Source organism: Anguilla anguilla, chromosome 4 (assembly GCF_013347855.1).
Source record: "Anguilla anguilla isolate fAngAng1 chromosome 4, fAngAng1.pri, whole genome shotgun sequence".
Lineage (NCBI taxonomy): Eukaryota > Metazoa > Chordata > Actinopteri > Anguilliformes > Anguillidae > Anguilla > Anguilla anguilla.
The window spans coordinates 37,079,463-37,095,852 of record NC_049204.1 but is presented as its reverse complement, the minus strand read 5'-3'; the positions used below and the strand labels follow the sequence as shown (position 1 = coordinate 37,095,852).

General features: G+C 40.7%; 1 protein-coding gene across 2 annotated transcripts in view; it reads right to left on the bottom strand.

Moving 5' to 3' along the window:
• gpr158a (G protein-coupled receptor 158a) overlaps nucleotides 1-15,991 on the bottom strand; it is a 109,072-nt gene extending 93,081 nt beyond the window's left edge. The window contains exon 1 of one of the 2 annotated variants that reach the window (XM_035415434.1): nucleotides 14,495-15,991. In XM_035415434.1, coding sequence (XP_035271325.1) covers nucleotides 14,495-15,381 — 887 coding nt within the window. In that variant the 5' untranslated portion in view covers nucleotides 15,382-15,991. The remainder of the gene's footprint in view (nucleotides 1-14,494) is intronic. The other variant, XM_035415433.1, reaches the window with a different exon arrangement.
• Nucleotides 15,992-16,390: the final 399 nt, after the last annotated feature.

Genomic DNA, 16,390 nt, shown 5'->3' with positions numbered 1-16,390 from the left:
ACAAACAATGGTCCTGTGGTTAATGGAAACAGCGAAAGTAAAAAACGGTTAAGGGATTTGGGGGTCTTACTTCAAGCAACTGTAATTTCACCCAGAATCGGGACACTTGGCCACAGAGCTTTGATTCACAATGTTAATTTGGTATACCGTGGGAGCAAGCTCAATTATTAATCCCAACACGAGGCTGTTGTGGAACACTTTAAGAACATTTATGAAAGCTTGTATTGCAGATTCTTGAATTGTGTTGTATTTTTATTATTTGTAAGAGGGAGAGAAAAAGATAATGCAAACTCAAGCTGCAAATAGTGTAATAGAGCGTTACTGTAGGTGCTTATAATTTCAGCTTGTCTTTCAATTATTAATGGTTTCGCCCCTAGTGCTACTGATCGTTAAGGAGCCATTAGTGCTCTGTTAGATGCCTGAAGTCTTTCGGATCAGCATTTGCTCATAATGAAAATCCCCTTCACACATTCCAACAACAGGGCCCACAGAAAAAAGTGCCCATCTTTCTAATTAGTGGCAATAAAGGATGGGGTTGTGGTAGTCTCCTAACAACCCTGCCAGCAGCCTGGCTGTTGGAGAGGTCTTCCTGCCATTAACACAAAGCTCTTTATTGTCACATTCACATTAGGATGAAGCGACTAACATTTACAGTACATTAACAATGAAATAGCTTATTAAGTCTCTCAGTAATAGTTGTGATAAGGATAAAGCAGATGACTGACATAAGGGCTCTGATGTGATTTGCTGAGCAGTGAGTTGAGGGTACAGATTCTCACCAGGGTTACTAGACTATTACAAGTCTACTCTGGTATTATTTTGGGCCAGACATAATCCAGTACCCAGGGTTTGGCCACCAGTTCCCCAAAAACTCCCGATATTAAACTTGCAGAAAAGTATGAAATAAGCGATCATCAACAGAAAAGAAAAAAATATTCCTTTTTGAACTTCAGTGGTTCTTGTTAGTAGGCTATATTACAAAATATTTCAAAATTGTGGCATTCATCAAAACATGAAATGTTTCAGCAGTAAACAGAGAATTGTCATTGATAATTGAGCATGCTATAATGCTGCCAAACATGCAACCAGCATCCTTGAAAAGATGATCATTAAAAAAACACATGATTTGTATAGCTTTCATTGTTTGTAAAAATGTCTTATGAACAAAGTCACCAGCAGTATTTATGCATATTTGCATACAATTGGCCAGGTGTATACAACTATAGGAGCTATGTACATGTCCAAACCTGCATACATGCTGGAAGTTTTTTTGTATATGTACATGCTTGTATGCACATGTAAATGTGTGTGAGTTGGGGGGAATTTTAAAGTGAATCAGTAAAATGAAGTACCTAAAAGTTCAGCAGTCTTTATCATATTAAAAAAGAACCCAAGTACAGACTGGTGTAGATTGAGGCTCTATGCCACACACACACACACACGCACACACAGACAGACACACACACACACGCACACACAGACAGACACACACACACACACACACACACAGACAGACACACACACGCACACGCACATGCACACACTAGGGAGCTGCAATAGGAAACAACTTCTACAGTGAGAATGATGTGGGTCCACAGTTGAGTGAGGAGGTGCAACAGCAGAAAGAGCTCAGCCTCTTTTTCTGTGCTATTATTAATAACTCTGAGAGAGACCAGTCTGCAGGCAAAGTTATCACACTTATCTGTTTGCTTACTTTATTACTACCCCCCCTCACCCCCTCACACACACCCACACACACATGCACACACACACACACACACACACACACACGCACAAACACACACACACATACACAATGGTTCAGGTCTCTTTAATGTATGTATTAAAAACAAGTAAATAATCCCAAGAAGAAAAATATTGCATTTCCAGTGAATTATTGCTTCTGCTAAATATTCATCTACTTGACTACATGTTCCTGTTCCTTTTCCATAATTTATTTATCTTAGATGAAGCATTAAATAAACCACCAAACCTGTATGTATCTCTGGATGTTTTACCCATCTTTCAAATATCAAGTCCTAATTTGTACACAAAGATAATCACAAGGTTTTCTGCAAGGAAAGAACGAAGGAGTCTCATTGTTCTGGATTGTGGTAGAAGAATATCCTCTGGGATTTTTCATTTCTGATTTTAAACAATTTCAAGAGGGGAAAAAAACATTTTATTAAAAGAGATGCAAAAGTCTTGAAAGAATGGCACTCACAATAGAATGCAATCTACAGTTGTCCACAAAATGTTACTGTATTTGCTCATTACATTCATTTGGCAGACGCTTTTATCCAAAGCGACGTACAAGAAGTGCATTTTCATGATCGTAGACAACTGCTGAACACGGGTTCAGTAAGGTACAATTACTTATTTTGTACAGCTATTTCTAGCTGAGAACAATGAACACTATCCTGGTCTAACATCTGCAAAGCCAAACTAGGCAGAAGATTAAGCTAGAGTATTAGGACAAATACAATTTACCAAGAAGTGCAGGGATGGGGCAACATGTAACAAGTGACAAGGAAAAAAGGGTATTTTTTTTTTTTTTTTTTTTTTTTTTTTTTTTTTAAATATATATACACAGCATGGTGGTGGTTATTCTAGGTATAGTCTGAAGAGATGAGTCTTCAGGCCACGGCGGAAGATGGATAGTGAGGGGGAGGTTCGGAGAGGGACGGGGAGTTCGTTCCACCACTGGGGAGCTAGGGTGGAGAAGCTCTGTGATCCCTTTGGGCGGGTGGGAGGGGTTACAAGACGCCCTGCTGCTGCAGAGCGGAGTGGTCGAGCAGGCACATAGAATTGAGTCATGTCCTGCAAGTAGATGGGGGCTGTCCTGTTGGCGGCAGTGTAGGCAAGGGTCAGGGCTTTTGAATCGGGCTTTGCTCCTACGGTATTAATATTAGGCGAAGGAGGTGGCCACCACTCTGAGACTGCCAAGTAGGTTCACTCTGCCAGGGAAGGCAGCCTCGCAAATAAACTACCAATATGTGCCTCCATAACAAGACATCTGCTTGGATACCAAACCCTGAACCCGGGAACATTGGTTTGCTCACTGGCGCATTTCCTTCTGTTATTGCTATCAAGACCCAAAACAGTAAATATGCTAATTCCACTTGTTTTCTCCCTCAAAAGTTAAAATCACTGTCCTCCCTACTCCCCTCTCCTGGCAATGTTTTCCAAATCAAAACCAGAACTGACATATGTTCCAGAAACATCAAGATGCGACATGTCCTTCTGGTGGTCGGTCTCCACTCTGCAGGTTTTTGTTGTTGCCCAGCACTAAGTCAACTCATTCTACTCATCAAGGTCTTGACTGAAGACCATGATTAGCTGATTTTTGAATTAGGTGTTGTAATGCTGGGCTAAAACAAAAACCTCCACCCATATCAGTCACACATCTCAACACATTTCAATTTAACATGCTTTAGATAACAATAAAGAACACACTGCAAAAACCAAAAAATAACTCAATTAGGTACTTTAGTCTTATATTTAAACTTAAAATCTTATTTCTATTAGTTTTTTTGTTAAATAATACAAAAAGATTGGCAATGTTTTACTCAAAGTTTTACTTTCAAGATTTGCCAATGGGGTATTAGAATTTCACGTGTTAAGCAAAAAGTAACACAGATGTTCTATTTGAGTGAAAAAATAAGATTTTAATACTCAGTACAAGACAAAAATGCTTCAGAATGAGACATTTTTGCCGTGCACCCAGGAAGAGGGCAGGCCTGTCACTGGCTATCACATAACAGGAGCAGCTTCAGATCTGAGTAAGGTAAGGCAGCTTGTCGAGTACAGAGCAAATCACAGGCCATCCATTTCCATCCATTATTATTCATTAAGGTATACAAAGCCCGGTGATGCAGGGCATGCATCCGGCCAAACTTAAAGTCCTCTCCCATTAACATACAGTTCACGGTTCAGCCGGGGAAGGCTAGGCGCCTGGGTTAAGCTGGACAGACTCCATGGCTGTGCTCGTCTTTGATGCTGGACAGACTTCATGGCTGCGCTCGTCTTTGATGCAATATGCACAGTCCCAGACAATGCGATGCACTCCCCGCACAAATTAAATCCTGTAATTGCTATTGCTGTATCAGACGTAATGGTGATCAGGGAAGCAGGAGTCCACTAGGTATAGCACAGTCCTGACCAAACAGAATGCACTGCGCTTGCAAACACATGACTCTGTTTCAGCTGGTGTCCCGTATCTCATGTGATAAAGCTTTTTGTAAACTGGGACAACCTGCAAGCCACCTGAATAATGAAGCAAGTTGTTCACCATTACTTAATACAGCTACGGTTTGCAAGGCCTTGTAGCGATGGTTGCCTTGGCATCCGTCAGGAGCAATGTTTTCAGTAACATGTCAACGCGATGAAATCGTCCGGCATCAACAAGTCAACGAGCCGGGCTGATCTGATCCTGTCAGACACGTTGGCAAACAAAGAGATTTAATGATAACAATAAGAATATTAATGTTAATCACAGGCCATCTGTTCTAGAAACACGCTGCGCCTACTGTGGTATTATCTGTCGATATCCCTATATCAATCACCACGTAATCTTATTTGGAGAACTAGGGCAAAATATCATGCGGACGTCCCAATTTATTTGGAGATATTTATTATTCTGGGGGTTGATTAAAAGAATCAGTGCGTGATTACACATAAGCACGCCCGCGCCTGTTTGTAGAGCTGATCCTGTGAAGCGCAGGGCTAAGCGGCTCACATTTACATAAATGCTCCAAAAGTGTTCAATGTTCCGAGAAGAAACATGCATTATGCCGGCCTTAATGACGGGGACTGTTAACATAAATGGTTAAAATAAACAAGTCGAACTCAAAGGGCTGTGGTGCTGTTCTGTGCACAGCATGCTTCTGAAATGAAATCCTCAGCTAAAATAGAAATCTCTGAGCTCTCTACAGAATCGGCTCTTTTAGGATCTGCTCTCACACCTAACTGCTAGTGTTATCCATTTGATCTCTGTACTAAAGCCAAGCATAGAATCAGTCAGTTGTTGCAATGTAGCCCAGAGACAGCATTAGTTCTACTTTATTCAATGGACCGTTCGTTCCAGGTTAAGCTTAAGTTTTTTTATGATTCCTAGGCCAATGATGTGCTGTATTTCTCCTTGGGGTTAAGAGGTTAACCAAACAGCATCTTGATTATTATAAGGTAAATGAGGAAAGAAAAGTGTAGCTGGGGGGTGGGGGGTGGTGGTCTATTGTGCTCCAAATGCTATAAAAGGCAGGGTGTATATATGCGCAGTGATTCGGAACAGTAAATTTGCCATTGGCCAGCTGTCCGCTTCAGTGATCTGAGACGGAACTTCAAATGACCTCGATCACATATAGGAAGCACCATCTCGCCAGAGAGTTCGGCTGAATTAGATCTTACTTGTCCAGTTGAGATAATGCATTTCCACTGTGTTCCATGCATTTTCTGAAATGATCAGGGAAGCTCCAAGATTATACTGCAGTGCACTGCATTATCCGCATTTTTATCCACCGGAAGAATGTTTTCTCATGCATCCGTGTTGAGGACAGACAAATTCCACAGAAGGTCTTGTGCTAGAGGTATTATTCTCAAATCCTAAAATTTTACTTATTCCTCTAAGGTTTCCTAATCCTACTGCAGGAACTTGTCTGCTGGTTACTAGAACCATAAAAATATCAAAATAACACTATTGCACAGTTTCATTGTTGCCTTGCCACATAAAAACATTCAAATATGCAAAAATATTCCAGGAAAATGAACAGACCCAGGGCCTTTCATGTCTATGCTCAGGCTGTGACTTAGCTGGCCTGCCATTCTTAGCAGGCTAATGACTCTACAGAAACCTAAAAATACAACCATCAGTCAGACAGGGACAGATTTTAAAAAGGATTTGAGAATAGAATATCTTGGCAGTTTTTGCATTAAATTTAGCAGACACACTTATCCAGATTGTCGCACAGTATAGGAGAGACGTAAGTGCCTTCATTTTATTAATATGCAGATGCAGCATCACTAAAGCACCAATGCAGGTTAACCATGCTACCTAAGAACCAAAGTACAAATATAAATACATTCAAACTACATCCATAACAAGCCACAAGTAAGGAAACATATAGGCATAAAAATATAACCTAAAAATACCATAACCTGGATTATTACAAAAGGTATGTTATGAAGTGCTATGGTGTGAGGATAGAAGGGGAACCACTCTGATGAGGTGGGTCTTCAGTCTGCGTCAGAAGATGATTCTACTGTCCTGACCACTTTGGGACCACCACTATGGGGCCACCACTATGGGGCCAGTACAACAAGCATAGTGAAGGAAGAAGGGACCATGTAGGTGTCTGGTTGGGGTGTAAGCTTTTAAGATTGATTGGAGGTATGGTGGAGCTGTTCCATTCACTGCCCTGTATATGAGTACCAAAATTTGGTGCAAACTGTAACAGGTATCCAGTGAAATTAAATGCCATTAGCACGCTTGGGAAGATTGCAAGCAAGTTGTAGCGGTTTAGGGGTTTAGTATTGACTCTAAGACATTCCTCCTCTCACCAAATCACTCCAAGCTAAGACTGGGACTACAGCACAAGTGAGTTTCTATGTGTATAGTAAAATGCAATGGTTATGGAACTGGACTTGTAACCCAGCAGTTGTTTGATTCCCAAGTAGAGTATTGCAGTTGTACAATTGATTGAAGCACTGAAGTGGAATTGCTCGGGTATATATCCAACTGTACATGAACGCTAGGAAAAAAATATAGACAAATAAAAGAGTGTTTCAGTGGCTCAAAGAATTATGGGAAGTTCCCTTGACTAAAGTGTGTGGAGATGTAGACTTCAGAGAAGAGCCCATTAAAGGTGATGTCAAGCCATCTGACACTTGCTAACTTAGGTCTGAAAGAGATGTTATGATTATGATGATGTACCTCTTTTTTAATATTGGTTGTCGTCAAATATGTCTGCCAGTATTTTATTGTAACTACTATGAAGATACAAACTATAAAGTCCAGAAAAATTCTGTGTACAGCAGACAATAAAGATTCTTTAGATTTATTCAATTCAATTTTCAATTCAATTTTATTTGTATAGCGCTTTTAACAAAGGAGCTTTGTCACAAAGCAGCTTTACAGAGAACCGCCCCCCAAAGAGTAAGCCTAGGGAAACATTGGCAAGGAAAAACTCCCTGACTTATCAATTTTTCTCACACACATACAAATATGCATGCATGCGCATAGACACAGGAATACAAAGATGCAACACACACACACACACACATTTACCTCATGTCTTGGTGTTGAAGCCACTCTCCAAAATTACAGTTGGGGGTGGAGGTGTTCAATCTCCATACAAGCTCCATATTCCCCATAGCCAATATACTGTACTGTACACCAAACAAATATGGACCCCTGCCCTTTCTGGGCTTTGTTCCAATCAATTCCATAATTAAAATAGTTGAAAGCTTGCATTTATGTGCGTCCATCTCTTTTTTGATTCATGAAGAATGCAGGCCTGGTTTGTTGCCATTGCCTTTTCCCTTGTTTCTCAGTGACAGATATTACATCAATCAGATGTTCATACTTTCAGCATTCGGACCTCCAGCATGATTTTGAATGTCAGTCAATCGATCAATAAAACCATAAGTCAACTATAGAGGTTTTTGTAATATAACCTCATCTACAGCTCCCCTAAAGCTCAATTAAACAGTTCTTTAGAAACTGGAAATAATAATTTGAGTGAGAACAAAAAGCAAGCGTAGCATGGTGATATAGCAAGTAGTGCCATTGCCTCACAGCAATAAGGTTTGAATCCCAGTCAAATGCCTTTCTGTGTAGGACATGCATGTTGTCCCCATGTCTGAGTGGGCTTTGTTTCGTTACCCCAGTTTACCAAAGTCCAAAGACCAGTAGGTTGGGCTATCTGGGGGGTCTAAATTGTCCTTATATATGACTGAGTAAATGAGTAAATGTTGTGTGGGCCCTGTGATGGATTGGGGACCTGACCAGGGTATATTCCAGCCTATCACCCTATGTCTGTTGGGACAGGCTCCAGCACCCCCGTGACCCTGACCTCAAGAGTAAGTGGTTTAGAGAATGGATGGATGGATGGATGGATGGATGGAACAAAAATACGTATTCCTGGGTTTCACATGATAGCACTTCCCATCTTTGACACCATGGTAGGTCTGAAAGGGGAGACTTGGATATGAGAACTCTCAACTAAGAGACAAGAACTTGTTTGAGGTGTGAATTAACTATGCTAAGCATTGCAGTGCTGGATGTAGAGGGGTGTGCTTCAAAGGTCACATGGGCAAATGAATACACAGGGGTTCCCAAGTCTATGATTGGGCAGCTCTGCTTTAATAACTACAAGATCAAAAACATAATCGATATCATGGGGCAACTGATGTACTGCTCTTATCACTTATGCATGAAGTTGCAGTTTCTCTGGGACTGCTGATGCACTCTATAAACGCTGCAATTTTCCTTTAAATTCAACTCATAGCAATGCTCACATTATGCCTTGCTTGCAACCACTGGACCAAACCTGACAACCTGTAAATGTATATATATATATAATGTTTGGGAGAAAGACATTTTTGTTTACTTGGCTCTGTACTCCACAATTTTAGATTTGTAATCAAACAATTCATGTTCAATCTGGTTAAAGTGCACATTTTCAGCTTTTAGTAAAGGGTATTACAGTTTGATTTCACCTTGTAGAAATGACAGCATTTTTTTATGCATAGCCCCACTCCCCCATTTCAGGGCACCATAATGTTTGGGACACACTCATTTTGTTTAAATTAAAGTAGTGTCGCATATCCATTGCATGCAATGACTGTCTGAAGTCTGTGACCCTTTAACATCACCAGATTCTGACTATCTTCTCTGGTGATGCTCTTCCAGGCTTGTACTGCATCCATCTTCAGATCCTGCTTATTTTGGGGGCTAGGCACCTTAAGTTTTCTCTTCAGCATATGCAACGTGTATTCAATTGGATTCAGATCAGGTGAATGACTTGGTCAATCACAGATTTTCTAGTGTCTGGCTATGAAAATCTTTGTTGCTTTAGCAGAATTTTTGGGATCATTGTCTTGCTGTAGGATGAAGCTCCATCCAATGAGTTTGGAGGCATTTGTTTTAACTTGAGCAGATAACATGCTTCCGGATATTTCAGAATTCATTCTGCTGCAGCAGTTACATCATCAGTGAAGGCAAGTAAGCCAGTAACACCCCCACCACCGCGTTTCATAGATAAGGGGGGTGCTTTGGATCTTGAGCCGTGTCATTTGGTCTCCACACTTTGCTTTGGTCATCACTCTGAAACAAGTCATTCTTGATCATATCTGTCCAGTCGACCTTTATACAGAACTCTGCAGGTTCTTTTAGGTACTGCTCACCAAACCGTAACCTGGCCATTCTGTTTGGGGGCTAGCTAGTGGTTTGCATCTTGCAGTGTAGCCTTTGTACTTTTGTTCCTGAAGTTCTCCGTGGAGAGTAGTTACTGACACATCCATGCCTGCCTCCTGAAGTATGTGAGAATTCTTTCGTCATCAACTGTTGAGGTCTTCCTTGGCCGACCAGGCCCTTTGCGATTACTAGTGCCCTCTTTCTTTTTAATGATATCTCAAACAGTTCATTTTGGTAAGCTTGAGGTTTGGCCTATGTCTCTGACTGTTTGTTTCTCATTTCTCAGCCTTATAATGGCTTCCTTGACTTTAATTGGCACAGCTCTGTTTGGTCATCATGTTCACAAATGCCAATAACAGACTGCAAAGGCAATCAAAAGCCTAGAATCAAGCCTAAATACAAAAATCTCTCTTATACCTCCATTAACACATGTGAAACCATTTGTCCAAAACATTATGGTGTCCTGAAATGGGGAGAGGGGTTATGTATAAAACGTACTGTAATTTCTAAATGGTAAAACCAAAGTTTATAAAAATATCCTTCAATAAAAGCTGAAAAGCTGGGAATCTGCACTTTAACCAGTTTGAATTGTTTGATTACAAATCTAAAATTGCAGAGCAGAGAGCCAAATCAAGAAAAAAAATATGTCTTTGTCCCAAATATAATGGAGCGGTAATATACTACAGGCTGAGAGTGAGAGCGAGAGGGAGAGATTGTTTTTCTTAAACTGTAGTGATGATTATTTCATCACAAACATTTCTGACCATGAGCTTAAATACATTTTTCCTCAACAACTGAACATTATTTTTGGTCAGACTGCCCTGTACTAAAATAAATACAATAATGAATTCCCAATGTTATAAAATGACATAAAGATCACCATCAGAATCCCATTTTATGTAGGAGAGAAGTTCTTTTTTAATATATTTAGGGGGAGTTAAACACGCTAGGAATACTTTATGGATTAATAATCAACACTATGAAGAAAGTTAATAGGCGTTAAAATGGAAATCAGCCCCATAACAGAAGAATGTCAAGCACAGTAAATGGCTATAGCATTGCATAGTGCACAAAAGCCACAGTATATTTTGGAGGTGAATAAATGGCATGTGTTTCCTTAGGGACATGGCTCCATAATAAATACATGATAAAAAAGGAACTCTTCCAGCATAGCACAACTGCTTATACAAATATTATTTAAAAGACGCATAGATCTGAATAAAATCATGGATTTGGTTTGACGAACCAGGTGCTCATATGCCTGAAAATATGAAAATATTTGTCCTGCCTTCCATTTTATGACCCAGACACTGTTAACCAACCGCCATACATAGGAAAGTCAAAGTGTTAAAGTTAAAGAATTCAAAGCATGAAGTATGAGTCCTCACTTGCTTCTTTTGGTAAAGGATGCACATATGTCTTCGTAAGAGGAAGACTTTTTGTTATTCAACTTCAATCAAGACCAGAACAACTTGTGACACAGTAGCAGACAAATCAGATACTTGGTTGAAATGCAGACGTGTTTAAAAAGTGGCACATCTTGTGACGCACCTGGTTTGGGTGGCCGTGTAGTATGATGGGTAGGGAACGTGGCTTGGAACCTAGAGATTGCAGGTTTGAATCCTAGTTAGGATACTGCTGTTGTGTCCTAAGGGACCTGAATTGCTTTAGTATATATTCACCTGTATAAATGGATACTGCATAAAATGCAAATGTTGGCTAAGTCACTATGGATAAGAGCACTTGAATGCTAGTAATATATACATATGGTAATAATAATAATAATATATAAAACAGGTTCATCCCCTGCCCAGTCCAGCCCTGCTTGGCTCGCATTTTCTGAACTTGGTGTGGCCTACTAGGGTTCATTTTAGATACGTGTTACATTTCTGTTGTTGCTTACATTTTTTTTATCAACACCACTTTGCGTGGCATTGCACTGGCAGTTTAAACTAAGCTGAGAAGTGCAGCACAGGAGGGAGTGGTCTCCACTGGTGCCAAAAAACACAAGCAGTGTGTGGATTGCATATTGTTCCTCACTGGGCTTTGCAGCTGGCTCTAACCAATGGATGGGAAGGCCTGTAACATTCTTAATACTTTCCCGGGGAGAAGACAACATTACATCCAATTCTCCTGCGCAGAGAGTTTGTACCTGGAGGAATCTTGGCAGCAGGCAGGTTAGCATGGGAACATTTTCAAACGTGAAGTCTATTTTATTCTCAATGCATGTGACTTTTTAACAACTTTTTGCCTTCATTTATCTTCACTACCCAGTCATAATAGCAGGACTGTCCTATTTTTGCAATGGCCTCCATCAGTTTGATAGAGTTGCCACTCACCTGTCATTACAGGCATTTAGCAGACGCTCTTATCCAGAGCGACTTACACTCATTTACATTGCATCCATTTATTCAGCTGGATATATACTGAAGCAATGCAGGTTAAGTACCTTGCTCAAGGGTACAACAGTAGTGTTTTAGCGGGGACTCGAACCTGCAACCTTTAGGTTACAAGACCAACTCCTTACCCATTATACTACACTGTCCATCATCTGACAAGTGTGCAAGCCAGCTGCCGCTGCTTTCACTTCATGGCCCACAACCTGAGCTCCTTTGCAGTGGCTTGTGCAGAAGAACTGCACAACTTAAGCAACTGGTGCAAATATACACGCAGGTGTAGGCCCTACCACTTGGGGCATTGCTGAATAAAGGAATGCCCTGTTGCCATCATGGCCAAATACTTGATGTGTCACTCCAAGAGGCTTCAAGCCACAGTCACCACTACTGCATTTGGGATTCAATCTGCCCTGTGGGGCACATCACTGCACTTGGTGCTAGAGCTGAATGCCCCACCAGGGACCATAGGAACTTACTGTGCATTGAACAAGCAAGTGAACTCATTAAATGTCTAAAACGAAAACAGAATCATCTAAGTATAAAAGGCTGTGCTAAATATTGTTTTGTGTTCCAGTTGTACATCATTCATTATTTATTCATCATGATATTGATTGTGGATTCATCTGGAGAGCTGCCTGAACTGTGATGCTCCTAACATTTAGCATTTTGCTTTTACCCTCTTTTCATTTACCAGGGGTGTGCAGGGTTGGTTAAAGGAGTGGCTAACAGTCTGATGAAAGAATCCAGAAGCAGGTCTAACTAGCGCCTCAGAGTAAAACCATATAAGCAGGAGTATGCCACATCCAAAGGACTGGGAGTAAGATCATTAAAGACAAGGGCAGTCGTCCAAAATCTGTTGCACCAAAAAACTAGCAAGACAGTTTAGACCAGGGTGTCCAATCTTATCCAAAAAGGGCTAACTGATTTAAGTCCAACACTATTCAACTAATTAACGAATCATGGTCTTCAATCAAGTTCTTGATAAGTAGAATCAAGTGGAATATAGTGCTGGGCTAAAATAAAAATCTGCACCCACATCAGCCATTTTGGATAAGATTGGACACTCCTATTGTTTTAACAGGCACAAAACAGATAAACTGAAAGATGCTTCTTCATATTAATGCTAATGCATGTTCAGTCATGGAAAAAAGAGAATCTCTGTGAATTATCCACTCAAAAATAAAATGTATCACAATGGGGAAGATATCACATTTTAACATATAAGGAGTATTATTTTCCATCATATATCCAAATCTTGCCCATTCTATACAGGACAAAAATGAAATGTACTACCTAACATAGTCATCCTCAACATATTTTGCTATTGATATAAAATTCCCAAGTATTGCATGTAACAAGTGATGTTTAAAATGTTTGCAATTGAATATTGTTGCCTTCAAAAATATATTGCTTAATTTTTGTAGTTGAGGCCAGACCTCCAGTACTTCAGAGAATAAATTGAGTTAATCCAGTCTATTGTAATTTAGTATAAATTATGTAGGCTACTTCCCATTCCTGGTCTGGGTTTTACTTCACTCTTTAATAATGCAAAATATGCTATCTCCCTATGTTTAATGTAGCCTAACATATAACTGTTCTTGTCCTCTAACTGAATGTTCCAGAAATTACGCAAACAAACAATACTGTTTGAACTTGTATCACATTAGCAGAGCAGACTATTATGTTTATGTTTTTGTCAGTACCCTTTGACGTGAGTTTCTATGGTATACCAACTAAACACTACCATAAATTAATCTGCAAAGTAGCTGTTTTGTACAGTCGAGTCGAAAAGAGGGACTGAACACAAATGGCACATCATCTTTCAATAACAGATACAAAACACCCAGCAAAAACAGCTATTTCAACGGAAAACTAAAACATAATGAAGACACAGATTTTGTGCAATGGAAAAAAAACTAGTGACATCTCTGGGGTGGTTACCACATTAAATGCAGGGGAAACGCGTGTTCACTAAGCACCAACCACGACACCTCATGCACATAGTGATCAGTAGGTTCAAAACACTGATATTCAATATACCGCTGACTTTATCGCGTACATGTTGCATTGTACTTGCTATGCCATTTTATTTTCGACTGGAAGACGGCGGTCATGGTACATTTAGATACGGGCGAGATTGAACAAAAATAATAATTGATTATCAGGAGGGATAACAAAACCGTTATTTTAGCGATATTCTCAGCTTTTAGCGTGATGCTTGTGTTGTCAGTGCAGTGACATCCTTGGAAATAACGTCTGCTGCGTCTGGGGGTGTTTGTGGGAAGTATAGCGCTTCCTTTCACAGGAATAGACAAGACTTAGGCTACGTCTCAATGGCATCGCCTATTTTCTTTTTTCTTTTTTTCATTGAGCGATACGTGGTGACTATCCCATTATTCAAGCTCATAGGCAACTCTGTTTTTCCCACTGCGTTGTTATGGTCTCCAGAAGGAGAGCAGAACGCGGTATAATACACTTCACATTAAGTGATATCAATCCATTTGTAGGCTAGTTATGGAACACACGATTGCGGACGGTACTGTTATGAATACTGGGGGGGGGGGTCTGCAACGTGTTAGGAACACCAATAAAAATCACTATCCATCAATTATTAAAGTGTGGAGTATTTACTCTCTTATTCCTGTGCCACAGACACTTCCGTGACATGAGAGGTATTCATGCCTACCTGAACTCAGGGGCCATGTTTGGCCTTAGGCCGTAGAACGCAGCAGATAACGTGAGGAGCCACATAGGAATGAAGTTCCCATTTTCGCACTCGAGGTAAGGCGCCGACCACTTAATCTGAGTTTTATCAATAACATAGCTATCTCCTCTCCTGAGGGAGGCATCCAGAGATTTGATGTCGTGGCTCAGCACTCTTCTATGCAGGTGGGGGTTTTTCCGGTCCCGGAACTCATGGAACCATTCTGTCTCCGGCGTCTTGTTCTTCAGGTGATGGTGGGCCGCGAACGATAGATCTTGAAGAACGATCTCGCTTCCCGCTCTCGTGGCTTGCAGGAAGACGTGGGGACCCGGTGAGAACGAGTCACTGTTGAATGTGAGCACAGCCCGGTGAATTTTTGGATCTCCTTCCAGTATACTGCTCACTAACCCGTGGTACCACTCTATGTCTTGTTGGAGATCGTGCCCCCTGGACCTGTTGGCTTGCAAGATCAAATTGAGGAAGTTGGCGGCTTGAACCACAGTATCCATCACACTGTATAGGGAATAATGGGAAGTCATGTATGATCTGTCAAGCAGTCTGCTCAGCTCGTATCTCCGTGAACAGTTCGCATGCTTTAACGTTGACGAATCTCCTGTATGAAGAAAAGCCGTAACCACTCTGGGTAGATCCTCCTCAATTTTCTGTGCTAAGACCGAGCGCTCGGTCGCGGGTTTCTGCAAATAAGGCGCATGATGCTGTGGTTCTTGACTGTTAATATGAGTGCTGTAGATGGGTTGCTTTGCTCCGATTTCAGCGTCTCTCTGGTGCTCTGACCACTCCATATATCCATAATTTGATCCAACAACAAATCCCACATGGACGAGTAAGGAAAACATCAAAACAGCCATATCGTTTAGCCTTTAATATTGAAGCCCCGGTTAACCTTCTGCCGTTAGGTGCGAACATGCACAAAGCCAGCCAAATAATTTTCAGTAATCACATCAAAATGTGTTCACCTGTAGGCAAGTGAATCCACCCTTGTTTCCAGCCTGTATCGTCAATATAATCTAAAGAAAGGCGGTTTCCAGCAGATCAATTCATATTTTCCTTAGAAAGCGACTGTAGTTGGCTTGTTTTCGTTTGTATCCGCTTGACAGTGGTGATTTTATTATTGAAATGTTGCACAGCCCCTCTTGCACTGCGATGCTCGAATGTGAGCGAGTCGGTTGAAAAAAAAGGGAAAATCCGGTTACTTTGATGCTCGGAGTCGTACCTCACACTTTGGTGGCAAACACACTCCGCCCTCCTCTGTCCATAACAAGCAGTAACTAAACCATAGGGACAGAAAGAATCGTGTGCTCCTAAATCCCGTCTCCTTCATTATCTTATAGGTTTCCTAAAGTGCCCTTGATTCGTGTATGGCTATTTCTTGTGTCAATCATTTAACCGGGGTAAGTTAGGTAGAGCGACGAAGGAGCTGTCCAGTTCTGAAATCAGCGCTTGAGAAAAACATAAAAATCTTACCAACTGGTAGTCGAATAAGGAAACGCTTATGTGGAAGGGAGTATGCGAAATATTTATTGGCGATACAACATATCAGTAATTCTTTAAAAATGTCAATAGTGTTTTTTAGGTGTAATAAATAAGTCAACAAAATATCGTCTGTCAACACGAACAGATGATGTAGGCTAGAAGCGGGTTTGATGAATAATGTCAACAAGGCACTGACGACTAGTTCTCCTGAAAAACAAGCATACTAGCTTTGTTAGGTAAAGGAAACTGAAAAGGGGTGGTCTGCCGTAATCTGAAAACTGAGACCATGTCGTGCATGTCGAAAATGGTTCAGCCGAAATATAGCTAGGCACTCCTTGTTCTGGTCTACTCATTCGATATTTCTTCGTTTTTGTGGATTAATCG